At 31.6% G+C, this 25,167-nt stretch overlaps 1 protein-coding gene across 1 annotated transcript; it reads right to left on the bottom strand.

Annotated features, from left to right (window-relative positions):
* Positions 1-3,604: 3,604 nt before the first annotated feature.
* Positions 3,605-20,328, bottom strand: LOC100256326 (probable LRR receptor-like serine/threonine-protein kinase At1g56140). The gene is made up of 24 exons (XM_003633007.4): positions 19,934-20,328; positions 18,289-18,472; positions 16,399-16,470; positions 16,179-16,250; positions 13,975-14,046; positions 12,284-12,355; positions 12,071-12,142; positions 11,895-11,966; positions 11,657-11,728; positions 11,363-11,434; positions 11,201-11,272; positions 11,029-11,100; positions 10,859-10,924; positions 10,301-10,363; positions 9,359-9,403; positions 9,166-9,221; positions 7,171-7,544; positions 6,829-7,024; positions 6,591-6,740; positions 6,155-6,273; positions 5,800-6,010; positions 4,889-5,120; positions 4,372-4,522; positions 3,605-4,275 (listed from the first exon to the last, which is right to left on the bottom strand). The coding sequence occupies exons 1-24, from the start codon at positions 20,028-20,030 to the stop codon at positions 3,916-3,918; spliced, it is 3,024 nt and encodes a 1,007-aa protein (XP_003633055.2). The 5' UTR covers positions 20,031-20,328; the 3' UTR covers positions 3,605-3,915.
* Between the last annotated feature and the right edge of the window lie 4,839 nt (positions 20,329-25,167).

Below are 25,167 nucleotides of genomic sequence, written 5' to 3'. Positions count from 1 at the left end.
GCTTTAAACATTATAGAGGAATGTGGGCTGTTAGGAGCGAGACTAGTGGAATTTCCAATGGAAGAAAACCACAAACTAGCACTTGCTAATGGGAGATTGCTAAATGACATAGGAATGTACAGGCGACTTATGGGATGATTGATGTACTTGACTGTAACAAGTCTAGACCTGACATATGTTGTTCATGTTTTGTCATAGTTCATGCAAAGCCCACGGGAAGAACACCTAGATGCATCTTATAGAGTTGTTCAATATTTGAAGAAATGACCAAGTCAAGGAATAGTTTTGAAAGCAGAAAATGATCTTTAGCTTTATTGTTATTCAGATTCGGACTGGGCAAGTTGTCCATTAACAGGACGATCAATCAGTGGATGTTGCGTTAAACTTGGGACATCACCAATTTCGTGGAGGTGCAAAAAGCAAGGAACTATATCAAGATCTTCAGCAGAAGTAGAGTACCATTCAATGGCAATAGCAGCAAGCGAGTTAACATGGCTAAAATCACTTCTTGCATCATTAGGAGTGCTTCATGATAAGCCAATGAAATTATACTATGATAATAAAGCTACTTTACATATTGCAGCAAATCCCGTATTCCATGAGAGGACCAAACACATCGAAATAGACTGTCATTTTGTTCGAGAGAAGGTGCAATCAGGTGAGATAGTGACAACATATCTTCCTTCAAAGCTGCAAGTAGCAAACATGTTCACCAAAGCACTTGGAAGACAACAATTCCTTTTCTTATCAAGCAAGTTGGGCATTCGAGATCTGCATGCACCAACTTGAGGGGGAGTAACAGAAAAGATAATGCTTAGACACTAAATGATAATGTCCATTTGTTGTAAATGTTTATCAATTATAATGTTTATCCTTTTTAGTTAAACTAGGAGTAGGAATGTTTATCCTTTTTAGTTAAACTGGGAGTAGGAGTCTTTATGTAAATATCCACCTCTCTTCCTATATAAGTTGTACGTGTTTCACATTCTGATATAAAAAAATCCAGCCTTTATTCCACAACTTCTGTCATAAGTAACAATAACAAAATCTCAGAGAACATACCTGGCAATCTGCACTCCAATTGCTCGACTTTAAGCTATCTTCAAAACCCTCAAAAGACCGGTGAACACAAGTTCTTTTTCTGCTCACGAATGCAATGAAAAATTCTTTATTTCTCCCATTTCTTCATTTCCTTCTCTTGAAATCCCCATTTTTCTATATCTCTTCGCTTCCAGAAAAACCCATCTGCTTACGCTTTATTTATTTTTATAGCAATTGGTAGTCATTCCCTCTTAGGAGTCTTCCTTTCTCCGAATTTCATGTCTTATCCACCAGAAAAATCCCTTTTAAATTCCAAAAAACCAATCCATGCATATCACGTAAGGAGTCCCATCTTTTCCAAAAAACTCCTTCATCCCTATTTTAACTCTCCGGAAGAGTTCCTTTCCTTTTCAAAGTCTTACCAATTTCAAAATTCTTTTTCCTCTGGTTGGTAGATTTTCCTATAAAAACATCAAATTATTAAATTAAATAAATGAATAAAATAAATAAATAAATTAGAGAATGATAAAATAATAATAATAAATAAAAGAATAAACAACAAGATAATAAACAAATAAATAAAAAATACGAAATAACTAAATAACTAGAAATGATTAATAACAATGAAAATAAATTAAAATAAATAAATAAGTAAAAAAATATAATAAATGATTAAATAAAAGTGATTGATAATAATAATAAAAATAAAAATAAATAAGTAAATGAGAAAAATGAGTCACGCTAAGAATGTCTAATGGGCCAAGTGTGCCTAAGTTGGCCTAAGCGAGCTTAAACGGGCCTAAGGTGTCTAAATGGGCCTAGGATAGTGCCTAATGGGTCGGGTATACCTATACAGGTCTAGGGTGAGACTAGGTGGACCTAACTAAGTCTAACCTAAAGTGCACCTAAGTAAAGCCTAATCTAAACTTGAAGGGCAACCAAGTTCATAATGTGGAGCCGGAGAAAACCCTCAACCAAAGTCTCCAAAGTGGCTCAGAAAAGATAAGCTACATGAGTATTAATAGACCATCAAAGAACTACTGTGAAGTACTGGAAGTGAACTTAAATATATGTGCTAAAGGGACAAAATGAAGGGTCTACAATACCATTCTTAATCTCTCATTAAAGGATTTAAATCATTGAATCTAGGGTTTCTTGAAGACTTAGATCCCTTCAATTGAGCTCAAATGTATTCATTGGAGCAATTGGAGATTGTTATGTCACAAACGTGGATCAAGTTGTAGGTATTAGAGAGTAAGTCTTAGGGTAAGCAGCTAGGTAAATATATGTAATTTGATCCCAAATAGTAGATTTAGATTACAGGTCTTAGACCATGTGATTTTTTATCACTATAGTTAATGTGGAGGTTTTCCATGTAAAAATTTCAATGTCCATTGCATATATTATTATCTTGATTACTTTGATTATTATAACTATCATTGATATCTCCCAAGTTTAATTGGGTTAAAAACTCAACTCCTTATTTAAGAAAATTTTAAAATACACTCACTCACCCCCTTCTAGGTGTTACCCTAGATGATGATTCTTGCAACCTCATCCACGAATAATTTTCAACTAAGTTGCAAATTAAAAATGCCTATATATTTCATTGATTAGATTCTTTTTTTTAAAAAAAAAAAAGTTTCTCTAGTATAAACATTTATTTAAGATAAAAATAAATCAAAACCACTAAAGTCAAAATGCAACTAATGTGAAAAACGTCCATATTTTCCACAAAATAAGGGATCGCATGCACCCACCAAAGATGAGTGTACCGTCTTGCATAGTGCTACTAAATGAGCAAATGATGATACGTCCTCAGTTCATGGATTAGAGAATGAGAACTCCTCGTACTCTCACATGAAATACTTAAAAAAGAAGTGTGCTTCATTTTCCAAGAGCGCGACATACTATTTATTTGATTCTGCTGAAGTTCTTCCCATTCACTTTGAAAGTGAAGGCAAAACATGGATTAACTCATTGTGGCTCCATAGTAATTAAACATACCCAGAACTTAAAGCAGAGGCTTAAGAAGTACTTCCTTACGCATCACATTAGTGAGTTGAAGGGAAACAAACTTTGTAGCTTTTTAAAACGGGAAATTTGCTTGCTTGGCGAGTTATAAAAAGAAAATCATGAATGCCTGCCCTCATCATTGATGCTTGTTGGTTACTCTTATAGGGATGGAGATTTTCATGAGGAAGAGACTTAATGAAGCCTTAGATTCTCTTGATCATGTGGCAAAATCTCTAAGATCATGGGATCAACCGAATGCAATCGACTAAAACAAAGGAAGACATGTATAATGTCAATGAGGTTATGGACATGCTACACGTGCAAGAGGATATATACGAATCGAAAACCAAGTGAGTTCAAGAGTTGAAAGTGGTATATGAAGCTCCAAGCCATGTAGTTTGATGTGTAATTTACCAATTATTTTTATTGAGAAAATCATAATACTAAAACACATATTTCGTCTTATTCTCCTCGTTATTTTCAAGTTTACACGGTGAGTTTAAGCATCTACAGATTTCCTTCTTTCAAACGAAATCATAGCACAAAATTTGGAGAGAAAATCTTTGTATTTTTTCTAACATGAAATCAGCATAAACATAAATATGAGTAAAAATGGTGTTCAGTTTGTTCTCCCAGATTAATATCATAGAAGTAACTTGCCAAAAATTAAAACCTCCTAGTCGTCTGAAGCCTGAAAATGCTTCATACTCATTCTGAAATCTCTTTCTATATACATACGATACCGATGCAGGAACTAGGAATTTCCGGGAGAAAATTCATGACTTAGGAGAGAACAACACAAGACAAATGGTGCTCCCAATGACAATGATACAATATTACAGCATGGACAAAAATGCATTACCTCCCTTCTCCAATGACTCCAAGGAGCATCGGTTCAGTGTGATATATAGGGGAAGGCAGTTGGTCAGTCATACTTGTTGAAGCAGTAGATGTTCGAGTATTTTCGCTCAAAAAGCTGCTTGTAATATCATTGAAATCCCAATCTGTTAAATAACTGGGTTTTGATGTAACTGCACTTATTTCAACGCCTCCAGCAAGCATTGCCACGACCCGTGACATGGCTGGCCGCAACATTGGTGATCCCTGGGTGCACAAGAGAGCCACTCTTACGACTCGACTGACTTCATTTTCATCAAATTCTGTTAATGTTGGATCAACTAAATCCATACTTTGGTTGTTTTCGTGTAAAGTCCATGCCTAAAAACAGTAGATAACCACAGAGAAAGAATAGGTTAATTTGGCAATGGTATTTTGGAAAAGAAGAGAAGAAAACGAAACACCATTTTTATATACCCATTCAAGAAGATACATCTTTCTTGCATCCAAGCTGTTGTCGGAGTTTGGTCTCCCGCTGAGGATCTCTAGAGCCACTACACCAAATCCAAAAACATCAGCCTTCTCTGTCAGATGCCCGCGCATTGCATACTCTGGTGCCAGATAGCCACTGGAATTTTACATAAAATTCGCTTAGTGGAGGTCAATTAGATTAAGATATGTTATTATAGGTACAAATTCAACAATAAGGCCTAAAAATTCAAAGAAATTCCCAAAATAGGAACTGAATTCAAATTTTATACTATCAGATATCAAGAGGAATTCATTTCTTTGATACTTCCTCTTATATGATATTAGATTTGACATTAATCAAAGTAAAATATGAAGAAATTAATTGGTCCACCATCCTCAAACTTATATGTAAAATCAAACACTCTATTTTTATTTTTAATTTCATTAATGATGTTAGACTATTATGGTATAAAAAATTAACATTAGAATAGATTCGAGGAAACAGTCAAAGGAGTTTGCTTACATGGTGCCTGCAACCCGGGTACTGATGTGGGTTTTCTTGTCATCATACAGCTTTGCCAATCCAAAATCTGATATCTTGGGGCAGAGTTCTGCATCAAGCAAAATATTGCTGGCCTTGACATCCCGGTGTACAATTCTTGCCCTTGATTCCTCATGAAGATAAGCTAACCCTCTCGCTGTTCCCAAACATATATTAAAGCGGGTTGGCCAATCAAGATGTAAATCACTTTTCCCTGCAAATAATGCTACCCATTTAGTCAAATTCTTGAAATGAGTCACAAACCTGACTGACAACTTCAGAGTTCAAAACCATTTCTAGAAGAGAATAATTTGCAAACGTTGGGAAGAAATTATCGAGTTAGGAAGAAAACTCAAGATCCAAGTTGAGTTACATTGACAAAATAGAAATTTCAAAATATTAAGTGCATGTAATCATTTTCAGAATGATGTTGAACAACATGACAATAATGCAAATAATTCAACAATTTAATAATATTGATGAAAGTCGTAAATCACACCAGGTCAAATCAGGTAATATACATTATGCTTACCTTTCTTTTCTCAACACGCATTTTTCCTTTGGTTGCAAAGAAGAGCATGTTTTACAAATGCAAAAATATTTGAATCTTATTATTAATTTGTTTGCTTGTTCTTTTGGTTTCCTCTCATCTAAAAATTCACCTCAAGACCAACTATGATATTAGGCTCAGCTCAGTCAAGGTTACTATACTCTTCAGGCTCAAATAAAGAAATTTATAAAATCCAGAGTTAACTTTTCTTCCTGTCTAATATTTGTTGCAACTACCAGATGTAGCAAAAAAGACTCAGTTATAAATGGAGACATTAAAATACGGTGGAGAAATTTTTTCAAAGGTTCATAGCAGTGTAAAATGGAAGTAGTTATCTTCATACCAAAGAGAGCACGATCGAGGCTCTTGTTTTCAAGATACTCATAAACTAGGAGCCGTTTATTTTCTTTGATGCAGAATCCATGCAACTTCACGAGGTTGCGATGCTGCACTGCAGATATGGTAGCAATCTCTGCTATAAATTGACTCTTCCCTTGTTGAGATGCTACCATAAGATCCTTCACAGCTACTACCCTCCCATCAAGAAGAGTGCCCTGTAAAATATCAGGAATCAGTATATGAAACTTTTGCGTGCTATTTTTGGCAAATCCTAAAATCAGAATCGTTCAACTTTCTCAGTACCATGCAAAGGGAATGTATTCATGAATTACATTATCAAAATGTAAAATTCAATTTACCTTGAAAACAGCTCCAAATCCACCCTCCCCTAGCTTATTTGTAGGATTGAAGTTTTCTGTTGCAGTTCGCAACTCCGCATAACTAAAGGTGTTCGATATGGGGCCTATTTCAAGAAGCTCTGCAAATTCATATAAGATAATTGATAACCATATGAATTCTAGCATAGGATACCATGGAAACTTCATTGCCAATCTTTTCTAATATCATAGGCTAATAATTATCAAAGGATTTAGATATAGAGTGAGATAGATTAATATTATCATGTTCATCCTATTTATTAGAAAGTGTCATCCCAAAAATAATAAAGGAAGCCATTTTCTCACATTTTCAAGGAGTATAATTCCAGAGTGCAGAAGGCCTTAATATTCCCTTTTAAGCACATATTTGTTTCAAACATCAGGAAGATAGAAATATCATCAAGCAATTATATTATACCTATCTCTTCATTGGAATTAGACCCTCTCCTTTTGATGTAAAAAACTGCACATACGAGTATAAAGCATAGAATACCAGCAGTGACTGCAATGCCAGCAATTAACCCAGTGTTGCTTGTCTCTGATGGAGGAGGTGGCATTCTTTCCAAAGCTAAGCAAAATAAATTAGCAAACATTGGTCAGTTGGTGATATTTCTCATATTCAATGAAAATTACAGTCTATTGTTCAAGTGCGATACCTGAAACAACACTGAGAGCCGAAATGGATGGTCCATAATAACCTTCAAATGGGATGCAGCAAGTACCCTTACCAGCCCAAAGCAGATGAATTTCAAGATAGTTCTTCGACACAGTAGTATTGAATTTTTTCACAATTGCTCTCTGGACCCCACCTGCCTCTTTTGATATGTCAAAGTCCTTCTCTTTAAGTGCTCCCTGTAGGACAAATGAAGACAGGCTAAGATGGATCTTCTTTTGTTGTAAAAATAATCAAATGAAACTAAAACAGTGGAAATCTCATACAAGGTAGGTACAGTGATTATCAAATGAGGATGGTAAGTTTTATGATGTACAACTATTACCTGAATATATATATCAAAAACACGCCTTCCTGTACTCTCCCAAGTTCGTGTGCTCGGATCCTTAAGTAACATTTCTGCGAATTGCAAACTTACAACATAAGGTCCATTCTTGAGACCCAGGCCATAGTATCTAAGTGAACCCGGTGATATCCTTGAAGTTTTGAAAAGCTCTGGGGTGTCAGTGCCATTAACTAGTGATGAGGTATTTGCAATTCTGTCAACATACAGACCCACATTGCTAACAGCCCATTTCTCTGATCTGCTTACATAATATGATGTTGATGCAGTGCCAAGAATTGAATTATCAGACTCATATACCATGCCATCAGGCGTTGTCACCTCTTGTCCACCACACTTGATTGAGACATTGGTATCTGTCATATAAAGCATTAGTCAATGTGGGAACATCTTTTATTTAACTGAAGTGGTGATATATTGGCAAGGAAAGGAAGAATTACTAACATTTGGTGAGTGAAAAAGGACAATTTAGTATTTATGATCAATCAATGTAACTAAAATTAGTCTCACTGGTTCATAAATAAACAAGACACTTATTCACTGAAGAAGATGAAAGCAGCAACATTATTGCATCTTAAACGCTATCAAGACTCCACTCTTCCCAATTACCACCCTCTTCGAAAACTGTCCTATTTTCTCTCTTAATTATTGCTTTTTCATTGGTGGTGCATTGTTACCATAAGGATAACACCCTCTATTGGACAAATTTCAATTCAAAAAGTACTCAGTGTTTGCTTTTTCAGTGCATAACAAAGGTGAAAGAAAGTCTTGATACTAGGTCTATTGCATTGACATCAACTCTTTCCTTCCGGTCTGCTTGCACATTTTCACACCAACATTGAACAATCACAAGAAAATTGTTATGAAAATTAAAACCTAGCTTACAGTATTCTAATTTGACAGGGATGCTAAATGAGAGCCACTTGATATACATCAAACTATTACATTTGACTTAGTCCTAAAACTATAAACAGAATTATAATAGGGCTAATAAGTTCGTCAATTAGCTGAACTCCCTATCCTGTAATGCATATGTTACCATTTTTTTTTTCTTTTTTTTTTGGGGGGTGGGGAGGGAGAGCCTAGAGATTTATCCTTCATGTCTTTTGAAAAGCAAATGGGGGAACTATTTGAAAATTATAGCATTGGTTTAGAGTTGACAACATTTTAGGAAATTCAATTAGGCAAAAAAATAGTTTTACCATAATTTTTTACCCCACTGTTCAGAAAGCAAATATGAGAAGCTATTCAGCAATCCTATCATCACTGTAAAAATGAACTTGATCACAATTATAGAAAAATCTATTTGGGTAGAAAGCTTTTGTGGTAAATTTGATAGCACCAATGAGTTCAATACCAAGTAGACATTATTTAAGAAAAGCAATTTAGGAAGGTAAAAGCTCCACCTCTTTTCTTTTTCCTATTGTGCTGCTACAATAATTTCTTGTAAGTACATGCAGCAGTGGCAGGTGCCAGGGTGGTAGAGTTGGAAAACTAATAAAAGCATAATCAATTAAAATTCTAACATCAAAATTTCATACTAAAGTTATTAGATAATGGTTAGCATGCTAAGATTCCTAATGATGTTTTGTATTTCTATTCAAATTAATGCCACAATTGTTGAACCATATCAGTAACACTGGAAGTTGGCTTTTGTGGTATGGGTTAATTTCACTTACTTCCCTTGAAGTTTTGGCTAAATACAACTAGCCCCCATTGGTTTAAAATTTTGTCAAATGCCTTCCTTATTTTAAATTAAAGGGTAATCGAGTGAAAATAACAAAAAAAAAAAAAAAGGTTAGAGAAGGTATTTGATGAAATTTCAAAACAATGGAGATTAAGTATGTCTAGCCAAAACCTCAGAGGAGGTGAGTGAAATTAACCTTTTATAGTATCTCTTTTTGTTTATAAGGACTTGAATTAAATGAACAAATAAAGGATAAAAAAAGAAATTTGTAATAGAATAAAGTGGCTTACAGCGTGGAGTGTTGCATGGAAAGTTCCTCTGAAGACAGTTCAGTCCTTCAAAAATACTGCAAGCACAAATTAATGAATACTGTACATCTCATGGGGAATGCATTCCACAGCAAGCAAAACCACTTTGCTTCTTTTTTATGCTAGCTCCTGTGAATGGCTTGCTTTTAAATAGATTAGAACTACTACTACTTACCTGTTGTTTGTGTTGTCAAATACAAAGTTATTAGCCACTAAATTCCTGCATAAAATTTATGGAAAGAAAAATGAGAGAAGTCAACACATGAAACAGGCAGGAGCATTAGTGTTTGATATAAAAAAATGGCAGGATTAAAGAAAAAGAAACATAAGGGAAGTGTCAATGCCTAAACTGTTTTTGGATATAAGTTTACACACCGATGAATCCAAAATGAAGAGAAATGATAAAATAAAATTTACTTGCTAGGTAGGTCAAAACTTTTCAAAAAATCAAATGAAAAATGGTCAAAAGAATCCATCGTCATCAAGGACAAGATTTGAAATTCAAATCTTAAATTTAAGTTTGCCAATAAAACTGGGAATTGCATAATTATTATTTTTTTTTATTCAATAAGGGATTTAATAGCGAAAGGGATTTAAGAAACTTTCTCAGTCTAAGAGGAGATCGAAGCCACTATCAATGGTGAAGTCCTATCATAAAAATACTCAATCTCTATGCTTTGAACTGCAATCTTCATCTTTCCTAATCATGCTCTAAGAATGTTTTTAATTCCTGAACCAATGGCAAAAATAATTATAAGACACTCAAAAATTTCTGCCTCAGGGCCAGCTCCTTAGCTCCTATTAGGAGATTGTGAGGTCCAATCAGAAAATAACGATTATTACAACATCAAGAACCTACACAACAAATATAAGAACAAGAAGAAGATGCAAAAGGTATCAACAGATACTTCTCAAACATTAAACCACCAAAAAAATCAATTAATGCAAAGTATCTGAAATGGAAATTGGAGATTTTCTTCATCCAAAATTTTTGGTCCAGTACATGTTGAAAAAAAAATGAAAAGAAACAGGGCTCTATTTAAGCTACTCGGAGCAATGTGTATGAACTAGAAAATTAAGATGAAATAAAGCATGAATCATGACTCAAGGGGCATACAATTGTAAAGTTGGATCAATCCATGTAGGAAAACCTCCTGATATCTCATTGTATGACAAATCTCTGCATGCAAAAACATATTAACAGTTAGCAGGTACACAATACACAATAAAACCATGATATTAAAGAAATCTGACAAGATTGTATAACTTCTGCAAAATGGATGATTACAACATGCTGTGGACAAGTTAGAAAGTTTGGCCCAATGAAAACTGCATCAGTTCATATTTTTTAACAAAGCCAGAAAGGTTAGAAGTTCTATCTAAGGCATTCTTGAGAATAAATTTCAACATCCAATGGTAACAGCATCAGTTTCTTTCTCCAAATCTTTTTGGAAAAAAAAATAGTAATTCCAGATTTAACCCATTAAAGAACAAAAAGAAGGTTGGATGGGATGGTGAGGAGGACGGGAGATTTGGATGGGGTGATTGGAGGGCATGGGCATGCATACATACACACAGACACATAAAAACACAAATGCAAAGAAATTTTTTGTTAACTGTGAAAGTACTGGCCATAAAATCCCAATAGATCAATCCAAATAGGACAAGAGTTTACATGGTTTGAAGCTTATCACTTTTTTTGTCAGGAAGAGAACCATAGAAGCTATTGTTTCCAAGAAACCTGAACATTGAAATAATAGTAGAAGAGAAACCAGAAAATGATGTTGGTTAGTAGCATAGGAAAGATCTTCAAGAAAAAGAGGAAAGGGCTTATTTGATCCTTACAAGGCAGTGAGATTGTTCATGTTGAACAAAGCATTTGGAATTCCTCCTGTTAAGTTGTTGAAACTCAAATCCCTGCAAAAATAAATAAAAGAACAAAGAAATAGATAAAATAAAAGAAAATTAGGTTAATTTATGTTGGCATTTCAGTGTTAAATGTGCAAAAAGAACTTACAGTGTTTCTAAACTGCGGTATTCTTCAATATCAGATGGAATACCACCAGAGAGCAATGCATTCCTTAGAACTCTAAGCAAGAATATCAGGATGGACTTAAGTCAATTAATGAACATATTTGAAGAAGCTCAACACATCTGTAAGGAACAGAGGACTGCTTACAAGTCTGTTAAATTCTTCATATCCTTGATGAAATCAAGAGATGAGCTCACATTGGCAAGATCACTTATTCTCCTACATAATTATTCATAAACATTAGTCAAACAAGCTATACATGCATGCACATATACATGTACTGACATATATATGTATACATATATGTGTATACATACATACATACATACATACATACATATATATATATATATATATATATATATATAGAGAGAGAGAGAGAGAGAGAGAGAGAGAGATCCAAATTAAGAATTTTGAAATGACTATATGAAGAAAACTCACAGAGATTCCATTGAGATCAATTGAGAGAAAGTGGATGGTATTGGACCTTCAAAAGAGTTCCCTTGAATTCTCCTACAAGTGCATTTGAGAAAGTTACCATTTAAAAATCATATCTCTACTAGGCATAATTGTTTGAGAATATGATAAACTCTATAGAGGACAATGATAAAATATGACTTATCATCTAAAACAAGCCTGCTTTTTAAGGTAAAGCCCATTTTGTTTTCTTTTAACTTACAGTCGTTTGAGCTTTGTCCAGTTCCCTATGAAGTCTGGTATCTTTCCTGTGAGTGGAGTGTCTGATAAAAACCTGAAAGAAAGGGGAGAATTGTACTAAGCAAGGGAAACACAAAATTCATCAGTAAAGAAGAATAATGCTTAAATAAATATAAAGTGTCATTACTGATTTCTTACATTTCTCGCATGTTTTTAAGTTTAACAAACGTTGAGGGGATCTCACCACCCACTCCACTGCTGTCTATGAAACTGTTGAATTGACAAACTTACTTTCTTTAACTTGCAAGCACAGTAAAGTTAAATAATCTACTGCTATAACACAAGCACACAAATGCAAACACAAAAATTATTAAAAAGATAAAAAGAAAGAAAGAAAGAAAGAAAACTTGCATCAGCTCAAGTTTGGGTAGATTTCCAAGTTCTGGAGGGAGAGTTCCAGAGAAGTTATTTGAACCAATAGCCCTGCATGGAATAAATCAAAAGGCATTTACCCCAAAATCATCAGGATCAAAATAGGATTTGCAAGTTATATGTTAACTAGGTGTACCATTCATTTTATTAAAAAATATATATTATTTTAACTGTTTCTAACAAGTCTCCTTTTAAACTTAATAATGCATCTATATTTTAGTCTCATCTCTAAAGGAGAGAGGGAGAGGGAGGGGGGGGGGAGAGAGAGAGAGAGATCTTCAAGATTATCATAAACAGAACATGATTTTTAGTTTTCTTATGGATGTTGGTCAGAAGGGTTCATCTGTTTAACAGAAAGGTTAATCTGTTTAATTATATTTGCTCAACATCTGTTACGGTTCATCACTACTACTTATCATGAGCACATATTCAATAATCATTGACAATGTGACAAGAATGAGTTGAGCACCATTTCTAATAAGCAAACTACCCACTACAAAGAATATAGCTTCCACATGGAATGGAAGGATTATCAGTGATTCAAGCCAAATATATGAAGGGCACTCAAACTATTTATGCAAAATTTAGAAGATATTTCATTAATGTATCAAAAAGTAAATTCTCTATGAACAGAGTATTTATACAGTAAACCTAAACAAATGGAATAAACCCAGTGCCCCTTTGGAATTATTATGATGACATCCATTTTGCTTCAAAATGAACTTGGAAATGATGATCATATTAGTTTGTATACATTCCAACACACGCTGATGTATATGCCAAATTTCTACTTGCTTGGCTAAAGCAACTGATTCCAACCAAAAGCGATTGCCTCTCTGTCTAACCACCCAACAGGCAAGCAAAGAAGGAGAAAAATAGGAATGAGAGTCCATTTCTCATTTCTTCTCCAGCTAAGGGTTTAATCAATAGTAATCTAAATATAATTACTTGATAAATCTCAAAAATGGCACTACCACCAACTTGATCCTGTCACTGCCACATAATAATTCCCTTCTCTCATTTCACACCACCACCTTCAGGGCAACAGCACTGGTGCCATTACCACCTCGACGTTAAATTTCAAACTCACACCAGTACTGCAATGTTTTCCACATGCAAGTATGCAATGCATGCACTTCATCATATAGTAAATTAAAAGCATTTAGTAAATCCTATACAAGCTAGAAAACTTTATCAGAAGAGAAACAATTTTTTCAGCTGGCCTTTTATTTTTCTTTGTGGCAGTTGAGGGTGACAAATAATGAGAGAAGAAAATAATGAAGACAAAAAATACAGGAAGAGATATAGGTTTTATCTAAGGCCTAAGTTGGTGCTTAAGGAAAAAAAGCTTTGAAACTTGTTTCACATATTCTCCACCATCAATCTTCTCAACTGGCCATACCAAATGAGTTAAAGGTTTACTTTTCTCTAAGAGTTCTCTACTTGTTTCACACCCCAAACAAATAGATGTGTTGCACACACTCACTTGAATAGTTTAATACACATAAGTTCCATTTGGGTAGATCCTACTTGATCAATGCTAATCAGAACTCTTGAGGCATTAGCCAAACTTCTAGTTTTATAAGTTCATTTTCTAAGAGATAAATCTTCTAGTAGTTCTTTCATTTGCACAAAGACAGAACAAATGAGTTTTCATTGCAAGGACTTACAACATTTGTAGTTCTTTAAGATTTCCAAGCTCCTTAGGAATGGTCCCAGATAATGCATTGTGGCCAACATCACTATTCAGATAAAGACAACATAAGGCATTCAGAGCACAAAGAAAGAAATATTAGAAGACATTATATTTAAAGTTAATTAGTTACTAAAGAATCACAAAATTGTGAAAAATACAGGAGCTATAATTAAATATCATATAAAAAGGAAAAGGATTGAAATGTTGATAGAAACCATGTTCATAAAATGTGTAGATCCATGTGTTGATATGTTTAACATGTACATAACAAAAACAATACAAAAAGATTCTTTTCATATGGACTGACAATATTCGCAAAATAGCATTTGTATTTCACTATGAGGATAATGTACATATATGTGTATAACTTATTTTTGTGTTCTTAGGTCAAAATATAAACAGGAGTGAGTGAAGTAGGTTTCTGGATAACTTGGCTAGGCTCTTAACAGTTTCAAAGGCTCCCTTTTGATTTCAAATCATGGAAATAGCAATATTTGAAAAAAAGACCGTAAAACATAGAAGGAGCTTCCTCAACTGCACATTAGGTTAAGTAGGCCATTCTAGAATCATGAGGGCATCCCTTAGGGCCATTCTAGAATCATGAGGTCATCTCCTAAGACCTTAACTGCATAAATGGAAAATTTCATTTGTTACTTTATTCCAAAGGATTCTTTACCCATGGACAAAGCTTTGATGAGTTCACTGGACATATTTCACATCACCAAGAAAAAAGGTGGGCCAGAAACATTAACAATTAGAGTGTTTCAAATCAGACTTGTGGTCATTTTGGTGTGAAAATACCTATACTTATAAAAGGCTTAGTAGCTCATTCAATAAATTGAAGCTGAATTATTTCCAAAAGTACTTTTTTATGTCACCTTGAAATTGAATTATTTCCATTAATCATTTAAGATGCATCTACAAAGTAGGATGACTGAGGAAAATGGACCCATCACCACAGATAGGAAAAGCATAGAACAATGCAGCATGTTTCATGAAATCCGGAAAGCAATCATCCCCATCACATGGGCTCAGTGGAGTTATTTTATGTTCACTATGTATCTACTAATTGCAACCCTAATTGACCTAACCTTCCTACTAGTTGAAGAAAATAAAGAAAATCAATCAATTCCACTTCAATGGATTCAAACTTTCAAGTCTTCTCATGCCTTGCTAACTGGTATCACAGAACTTTCAATGGTTTCATCTTGAGGATAAGGCTTCTTTGAAGGCAAGGTAAGTTTCTGGGACCTAGTCTAAACATGAGCTGCCAGCAAAGTCAATAATATCTTCCTATTAATTGGTTGCTATTTAAGTTACATATTCTCTCACTACAAATTAAAGGAAACAATTCTTTGATCTAAAGCAACTCATGGCTAAAATGAAATTATTTATCAGGAAAAAAAAGGTTCTACAAGATCTTGTGTAGGTGTAGTCAGAAATGCAGAGTCTATTGTTTTGGTGAATAGTTGAACCTTCTGAATGATTTGTTATATACTGGAAATGATGGTTTTTTCAAGAAAGAACTTACAGAACTTATGATTTAACAAAAGGTCCTCCCCAAAAAGGGCAAAGTTGTGATTTTGTTTTTAGAGGTCCTCACATTTAACCATTGGATTCTCTATCAAGATTTTATAAATTGCACCAAGTGATGACGTCTCCATGTTAAAAACTTATGAACAACCACAGGAAGAAAAGGTTGCATTAATAAGATGATGTTTCATATGAAATAAATTGCAGGCTTCTACAGTAAGAACTGGGCTCTTTGGTAGGTCTAAACTAATAGTATGAAACAATTATGAAAACAAGCAGAAGTAATAGCCATTGTGGAATAAGAAAAAGAGATTGAAACTAACAGGTCATAAAAGATTAGAAGAAATGACACACTAGCTTTGTAAGAAAAAATGGTGAAAATACTTGGTGTCTAACAGAACTCCATTAGATGTTTCAGTGTCAATAGAAAATACCAAAGTTTTCAACTATTATCGTTAAGCAATCCACTTCTTTTGCTCCCAACTGAACTATGGATGACAAATTTTTTTCTGGTTAAAGAACTGGGGGGACCTGGGGGGCCAAGTTTCCCTTTTTTCTAATTAACGGTATATTCTATAATATGAAAAGAAAATTAAAAGAGCGTTGGGTGCTGCCAAATATCAACAATTGAGTAAGAATACTTACATGAACTGCATTTGAGATAAATTTGCAATAAATAAAGGCAAAGGCCCAGTGAAGTAATTTTTATTAAGCCTCCTGCAAAAAGTTCAGGAAAACAAATTAACTAAAAAATTCCATTTTTACATCCAAAATGACCCACCTCAACTGTTTAAATGGCAAATTTGTTCAATTTTTTTACACATTAAATTTAATGGAGACAGAGAAAGACTGAGAAGATTCTTACAAATCACTAAGAAAAGTTAGTGCTGTGAGCTCCTCTGGAATTAATCCTGTTTTGTTCAAATTTAGTACTTTCCTGGAAGAAAAAGTAATAAACAACAAAATTAGTTAGAGTGCACATTTGCAGTTTGAACTTTTTCCAACTAAAGGTTTGTGCATTCTTTTAAGGACCTTACACAGACTTCCAATTGTGTTAGAATGCTATACTACATACTAAGAACTATAAAAACTTGCTTTAATGATTTTAACATCTAATGTGAACTAAAGAAATCCTCTCAAATATTGTCTGATGCGTAAGTCTGAAATTGATTAAAAAAAGAATAATGTTGAAATAAAAAATAGTAGATTCATCAAATTGAGTTGTATATACTTTTGTTTTAAGAAATGTGTTTGGTCACTACATGTTTTCACTTTTTCTTAAAACAAGAGGAAATATCATTGCCAAATTTTAGAGAAAAAAGGTGAAAATACAACCATCTTTTGAAAAAAAAAATTCAAAATTTTAATTTTAAAAATAGAAGTGTATTTCACCATTGAATTTTTCTAATATTCAAGTTGTAGTTGAAGAAACTTCGAAAAAGGCAAATTCATTACAAGGTTAATAAAATAGAAGCAAGTTCCTAACCTCAATTTAAGGGTTTAAAAGCATTTAAAGGAAAGGAATTCAATATCATAAGTTAGTAGGCTCTATCTTAATTTTTCTACTCCTATTTTCAGTAATTTTTATAACAAGATATCAAACACATCTAACATGGAAATTTTCAATTTTCATCTTTGAACTGTGTTATCAAATTTTACATATTATGTTATCATGGTAAGAACTAGAAGACAATCTCAAAACTATAATTTGATTTTTCAATCCTTCAAGATCTAGTGCCATGTTGGTTAACAAATTTTAGAAATATTCTAAATTTTATGGAAATGCTTTACATCACAAATTGCTTCATTCAACTGCTTGAAAAGACCTAAATTTTATACAAGGCAATTCTTATAAGTGTTTTAATCTCAAAGATTGCAAAAGGGAAAACATGTAAAGAAATATTGTTGCAATCAAAAAGTACTAAAAGAATTTTATATTTGGAAAATTCTAAAATATTTATTCAACTTTAAACTACCCGTTCTTTGATTAATTAAGTGAATAAAGTTGGAAAAAGAGTGAAGAAAAATCTAATGAGTTCAAACTTATTAGTACTCTCCTTTAATTTTTCCTCTCCCAGTCTTTTTTTTCCTCTTGTGTTTCCTTCCTCTCACAAGTTCTAAGATCTATACTAGAAGAAGAAGAAAAAAGATAAACAAAAATAATCAGTCTCTCTCATAAAATTCATAAGTATTCTAAAAGAGAAATGATGAATATAACACCTTTTCACCACAATTTTTTATACCTTTAGTAACAGGAGATTGAGAAACATTTTTTTTTAATTATTCTTACTTCCTTTTTCTACCTTCCATGAACATATATCTAATTTATCAAATAGTAAGAAAAAATGAAAGCATTATACTTTTCCATCTCCTCTATTGCTTCTTTTGTTTTTTTCCCCCACCTTGAGTAGCTAGTGATTGGGGATGAAAAAAGTGAGAAAAAAAATAAAAGAAATATAAATAATTTTCTTTCTCCAATCATTCAGTTCCTCATCAACAAAGTAATACAAAGATCGTGGAACATATATGAAGAGTATTATTTCCAAAAATTAACGTTATCTATGAAATATGGCAATTTTGAGCTTTTGAATCAGTACCAACAAACTAACTTCCAGTCATTTATATTTTATAAAAATTCAATTTCACATCCTTAAAAAGAAAAAAAATTAAAAATAAAATAAAATAAAATAAAATAACAACAACAACAGAAATTAGGGACCCAGAAACCAAGAGAAAGAGGAGAGTGGATACGTACAGATGTGTGATATGGCAGGTGGTGTTGTCATTGTAAGTGCAATTACATTTGATAGCTTGTCTATAATAAATATCATCGTATTGACTCTGATTAATAGGAGGTCCACTGCATGGATCCCCACTCATGTTCCAAAATTCTGTTGACGTCATGTTCCATTTGTTGAACAGAAAATTCAATGCTTCCACTGTCACAACAATCACAACCCCCGTGAATAAAGATCCCAACTCATTTTGTCAAGCTTCAAATTAAATACACTCATATTAAAAATTCTTTTAAAAACTAGACTTGTATATTCCTTTTTATATTTACATCTTTTAAAATTTAAATAGAAAGTAAACCACATCTTTTTTTTCTCAGCTATAAATTGGAATTTGTTAAGATATTAGACATGTTATAATTATGGAGGTAAGTTCTAACAGTTTAAGCTTTTAGGAAAGTTAGTAACTCAACATAGTATTAAGACCCTGGTTAAGTGGATGTCTCGAGTTCATTTTCTTAAAATTCAAATCAAAGTTTGGATCTCAACGAATTGTTTGATACAAAAATTACTTATTTTTTTCTTATATTTTAATAATATATGAGTAAAACCTCATTTAATTACAACACATATACTTGTATAGAAATATTCAATCCCAATTTCAAAAACAGATTGGAACCGTAATAAATGACAGTTGAAAAAAGCTCTCATCAAGAGAAGGAATCCTTTTTTAACCTCAAGTGATATATTTTAAGCATGTCACATCATAGATGTATTATCTCAATTGAAATCCTCTCCAAATATTATTCGGAAGATATATGATTTTTTTTTTTTTTTTTTTTTTGATAAGTAAGTGAAAATTGTATAAAAACACTAAAAGGGGTGCATCAAGGTACACCCGGTGTATACAATGGCAGCCAAATAGCACCAAAAAGGATAGGGAAAACAAAAATACTCCCTCCCCTTATCCGACCCCAACCAATCAATAAAATCAATTAAGGACATAGAAGTATGTTCTATAAACAAGTTTGTCCAAGGTAATAAAGACATAAAAGAAATATGATATTTAAATACTATATTATATACTTTTATGAGGCAATAATAAGTATTACATTATTATTACTTAGAATTTAGAAATGTATTCTCTTTTCATAAAATAAAGTAATGAAATAATATGCCATTAGTTTACCATATATCACATAAATAAGCTAATAATATTTCTATATATTATCATTTTGAGGCAATATTACATTTTTTTTCATTGAAATAATTACTTCACTGGTTATGAACACAATTACTTCATCTTAACAATGCAATTAATTAATTGAGATTCTAAATTGGATTCTCTAGTATATCACTATAGGTTAATTATTTTCATTATTTGATGTTCTAGTATTCTTCCACAACTAATACGTAATACCAATAATATTCCACAAGACTTGTTCTCACATGCTATCTAAAAATTATGGGACTTGAATTTCACATACCCACATAACAAATTTCAATTAAGACAAAAGGCAAAAGATGCAGGGGATTGCAGAAGAAATGAAAGAGTAATGTTTGAATCAAACACCACCACAACCCCAAAAGCAAGTAGTATTGATCCATGTTTCTATACACAGTGTGTGCAGAGAAAGCAGAAAACAGAGATAGTTGAGGAAGGGATACCTTCAGATGAGTCGAGAGTAGCATTTTTAGCCAGGGATTTCTGAAACAAGAGGAGCAGGAAGAAGGAGATGGAACACAACTTCATTCTAGAATTCATCTTCTTCTGTGATGTGTCATTCTAATCTCTAGATGATACGCATCCTCAAATAAAAAGTGGGTGTTCCCACTTCCCACTTCCTTCTTCCCACCTAAAAGTTGGAAATAGAAGGATCTGAATTTGACACTCTTGACCTCTTCGCCTATTTGGAGAGGATATGGACTAAGTGATGTCGTAATGGTGACAAGAGCACAACAAAGCCATTGATATATTCAACACAACTTGACAGAGAAGGGGCCACCCAGAAAAACTAAACCTAGAGAGAGAGAGAGAGATAGAGTCAGAGATTGTGGTTGTGGCATATGAGTCATATGACGGGTTGGCTCTTGGCTCCTGGCTCTTGGCTGTGGCTTTTTCAGTTTTTATAACACATACTTCAAAAAATGTTCAAGGGGAAGTTTTTTATCGGTTGGGTGGGCCCTTTTTCCTTTTTCCGCATTAGGAGAATTCTAGTAAATTCATAACTACTTTAATAATTTTGAGCCCCTTTTAACCTGCCAAAACTAATATCCAAAATTAAATTATAAAAGGGAGTTCTTATTTATTTTTTACTTTTTCATAATTTATTATAAATTTTTTATTTAATAAAAAAATATTTAAATTTTTTAAAATAAAAAAAATAATATATTATTTTTTTATTTTTAATACTTAAAAATAAAATATTATAAAAAAATTAATACTCAATACTGTTAAATATTATTTAATTTTAAGTTTTATTTAGAAATAATTAAATAAATAAATATCACGTTTATTTTTATTTTTTACTAAATAAATAAAATTAAAATATTTAACTTTTTTTAAATGAAAAAAATAATAAATTAGCTTTTTTTTTTTACTTTTTAATGATTAATAAAAATAAAATATTATAAAAACAACTAACTTAATATTTAACATTATTAAAAACTATTTAATTTTAAATTTTATTTAAAATTAAATAAATAAAAAACAAATAGCATTTATTTAATAAATGATACGTTTGTTTTTTTTAATCAAAATTCACTTTTAAGTTACATAAATTTTATATTACCAAAAGAAACCATCAATTAATTAATTATTTCATAAAATACGCCTAATTATAGAAGCCGCCGCTATCATGTGAAATTGTGAAATTTATTATCGTTGAAAGTCAACTATTCAGATATGAGTTTTGAAATTGTGGGATGACATGTGCATTGACTAGAAATAAAATGACCCATTACCATATTGACATTTACTTCAGAAATGGACAGGTTGGAGACACAAATTTCCAACACATGTACCTCTAGAACTCTCCATTACCAAAATAAACAAAAACAAGATATCTTAGATATTATCAAGTTGTCACAAAAGATTCCTTATCAAGTTGCATTTGATTAAATTACTATATAGTTTTATAATATAGTTTTAAATGAATTAATTAATATTATATTAATTTCACGGAGGGTGAGGCAAGATCTAAAATCAAGCGGAACACGTAATCCATAAAACAATATATAAATATTCATGTTATAATTTAAATAATTTTAAGTTTTAGAATTTATATTAAAATTATTTTTTGAAAGACAAATTTAATATATTATAATAATATTAGTATTATTGGTTTTTCAAAAAATAAATTTTTATTAATATTTTTTAAAATTATCATATATTTTGAATTATTTTTACCACCACCGTTTTTTTATAAATATTTTATTAAAAAAATATGTGCAAATATAAAAAATTTCAAATGGGTGGGCCTCGGGTAGAGAGAGGTCAACGGTGTGCTTTGTCGATTGGTACAAGTTTGAAAATGTCGACAAGGCGAACACGTGAAGGTATGGAGGTAGGTTTTTAATTAGTGGTTTAGCCAAAATCAAAGTAAGGCGGCTGTGGCTTTCTTCCACGGTTCATGATGACTCACGCAAGGAGGGCTCTTTTTTAGGACCACGTTTCCTTTATGGAAAAATGTTTGGTGTAAAAATAATAATTTTAATATTATTAAATTTTAGCTAAGTATAAATATAATTTCTTAATTAAGCGAGTTTTCAAATATATTTTTAAAAAATATTTAATATAATTTTCGATCAAAAAATTCTTTTTCAATCAAAAGTGGAGATATCAAAAAATTATAATTTAAAAAATGCAATCTTTATGAATTTAGAATAATGTTATATTTATTTATATATTGCATTTTTTTTGTCAAAACTTATTTAAGTATATTTAGAACCATTTATTAAATTCAAAAAATTAATATTAGAAAAATAAAAGGAAAGAGAGGTAGATGATACAACAGAGGTCAAGAAGAAGTTTGACGGAGTTTGTGAAAATTTCCTTCTTGGACTGGGTAAATTTGCTTCTTCAATATCTTGATGGGCATTGAAGGTGGACCTCCATTCCCACCTAAGAAGAATTTAAAAGGTCAATAGCCTTCCGCCCCCACCTTTCTGCCTGGACCACTCTAATAAGTTGCATTAATAACATATAGAATCTTTACCTTAGTCACAATAGAAGGAAAAGAGCTTGTCAACATATTGAATTAAGATTGAGAATTGAAATACAAACAACAGTTGACGAAGAGTTGGTAAATTTGGAAATGATAACTACAAGATTTTTTATTTTTTTTATTACCGAAATTAATCAAATTTTCTGGAAATATTATTTTTTAAAATTGAAATAATTAAATTTATTTAAATATTTCATTTTTTAAGAAAAAAATTATAAGACAAAATTAGTGTATATATGTTGAAAAAAATGGAGCTAGGCTTGCCCTAGTGGAGATAGGGTATCTTTGTAAGTAGGGGATCTTTGGGAGAGTGCTGCAGTAGACCAAAAAATCAGTGATAATATTGAAAAAAAACGGTAAGAAATCTGAAATTGTTGAAAAGATGCTGAAAAATTGGCAAAACTCAATCCAATCGTGTTTCCATTACGATTTCCAATCAAGTTTCTGTAGCCAATTTCATATTGGCCGGAATCGAAATCCCATTTTTTTCGCAATATTTCTCTAATAAAATCCGATTTTTTAACCCATCATCACAACACACCAATCTAACTAGTATATGTCCCCTTCAATAATCTTAAGGGCTTGTGATAAAAAAAATTATGGTTGTAGTGATTCCTGAAATAAATTGATATATACTTTTAAAGAGTCAAAATGTCACTTGATTATATAATAGGAGGATCTGACACTCAAGGATGATAGTGATAATATTAAGAAATTGATAGCATTCACTTATTAGATTATAAACACTAGTTCGTAAAGAGCTTATATACCATAGATAATAAGTTATGAAATTGAGTTTAGTATCTTATTTTAATATCATAAGATATTGTAATGCAGTTAACTCTTTGTATTGAAATGTTGAGTGAACTTCAAAATTGGATTTTGAGGGAGTTGATATTTTCCATTGGGTCTCAATGGTTCTTACATTTACCTCATATTTTTTGGTGACACATTTTTTGAGGGATTTTCGGGTTCTTTATTCAAACTAGTAGGTGACATTGCATTCACTATTAACCAAACATTTATAAATTTTATATGGAAATAATTATTTTAAAAAATAATTTTAGATGCATAAAACAAAATAAATGTAAGTACTAAAATAATGATCATATTCTTACCTTGATCCATGATACCAATAACAATTTTGAAGTGAGATTGAGTCACCTTATGAATTGGATTATCAATGTCTTAAACTCACTACTCTCATATAGTGGATGAGTCACTTGTGTGGTGCATGTTGTTAAAAATAAAACAACAAAAACGACATGAGAATGAGAGTGTGCCTTGGGACCTCATCTTATAAAAAATTGTATATCTCTTAATCTTCCTATCAAAGATTATATGAGAGTTATACTCATCATTTACACCCATTATGTACAAATTAATGGGTAATGGTGGGTTATTAATTTGAATGCATCTCTATAATCGCATTGGTTATACTTTTCCATTTTCCTCCATTACTCATAAATATTATGTACCAAATAAATTTCATAATGATGGGGTTACAAAAGTTGTAACACCATATTCATATAAATTAAATTTTCTAACTCCCCATTTTTAATTCGAGTCTTCTATACATAAGACTCTTGGATGCCCAATCAATTGATTCACTTACTTATCAATTGATACCCTTAAATAATATTTACACAAATGTAATTATATATGACCACACATTATAGAAAAAAGGCTAACATTCACTCCTTATGTCACTTGTTTTATTTATTTAAAATAATTATTTTTTGCATAAGCCAGTAAATGGTATAAGTGGAGTTGGCTATTTTTATGAAGATTTGGTTTTATTATTTTAAATGCATGAAATTTTTGTAAAATATTTTTTATTATATTTAATGAAATAATTTAAATTAGTGTTAGAAAAACTTGTTTTCACAATTAATTTTGAGAGTTTTCTATAGATATATTCGTTATTAAAAATATTAATTTGAGATAAATTATTTCCTTTAAATAATTGAAGGTGGACCTCCCCTCCAACCTAAGAATAATTTAACTTCCGCCACCTATGTGACCAATAACATGTTCAAGTTCACATATGGATAACTCTAAACAAGGCTAAGCAACTTACAAAATCCTAAGGATAACTAGGTTGGATCCACGTCCAAGGCACGTGAACGTGAGGTAATAAAGTTAATATTATATAATTTTTTTAATTATTTAATAAAATTGTAAGAAAATAATTTATATATACATAAAATTACATATTTAAATTTTTAAGTATTTGTGTTTAAAAAAATATTGTAACATTATGTATATATTTATCTTATAATAAAAATCTAAATATAATATTTTTTATTAAATTAATTAATCATAACTAATATAATTATACCTAATTAATTTTTATTATTTAATAAATATGCCTGCGTTATTATTTGTTGAAGTCCGTATTAGCGAGTATACTCATATTAAATAGGATTTGTTTGATAAGATTTTTTCTTAAAATTTTAAAAAATTATTAAATTTTGTCCAAATAGGATTTTTTCTATACAATTTTTTTTTTTTTTACTTTTTAGAAAACTAAAATAATAATTTTATTTAGATGAGAAATTTAAATGTTATCATATTAGCTTGATTTACCTTTTTTATGGGGATATGTAATTGAGTAAAGTTATTGTATAGTACTGATGGGTGAAGTTAAATCTTAGATGTGTGTGTGACATCCAC

This window comes from Vitis vinifera, chromosome 10 (genome assembly GCF_030704535.1).
Source record: "Vitis vinifera cultivar Pinot Noir 40024 chromosome 10, ASM3070453v1".
Classification (NCBI taxonomy): Eukaryota; Viridiplantae; Streptophyta; class Magnoliopsida; order Vitales; family Vitaceae; genus Vitis; species Vitis vinifera.
Note: the sequence above shows the minus strand (reverse complement) of the source record. Positions and strands in the feature narration are given on the sequence as shown.

What these genes read in the sequence shown, in the direction of transcription:
- LOC100256326 (XM_003633007.4), bottom strand. Translation starts at nt 20,030, where the DNA reads ATGAATTCTAGAATGAAGTTGTGTTCCATCTCCTTCTTCCTGCTCCTC. An exon ending in CTTAAAAACATGCGAGAAAT is followed by an intron (nt 11,967 to 12,070) that starts GTAAGAAATCAG and finishes CCTTTCTTTCAG; the next exon opens with GTTTTTATCAGACACTCCAC. An exon ending in ACCCGGGTTGCAGGCACCAT is followed by an intron (nt 4,523 to 4,888) that starts GTAAGCAAACTC and finishes GTAAAATTCCAG; the next exon opens with TGGCTATCTGGCACCAGAGT.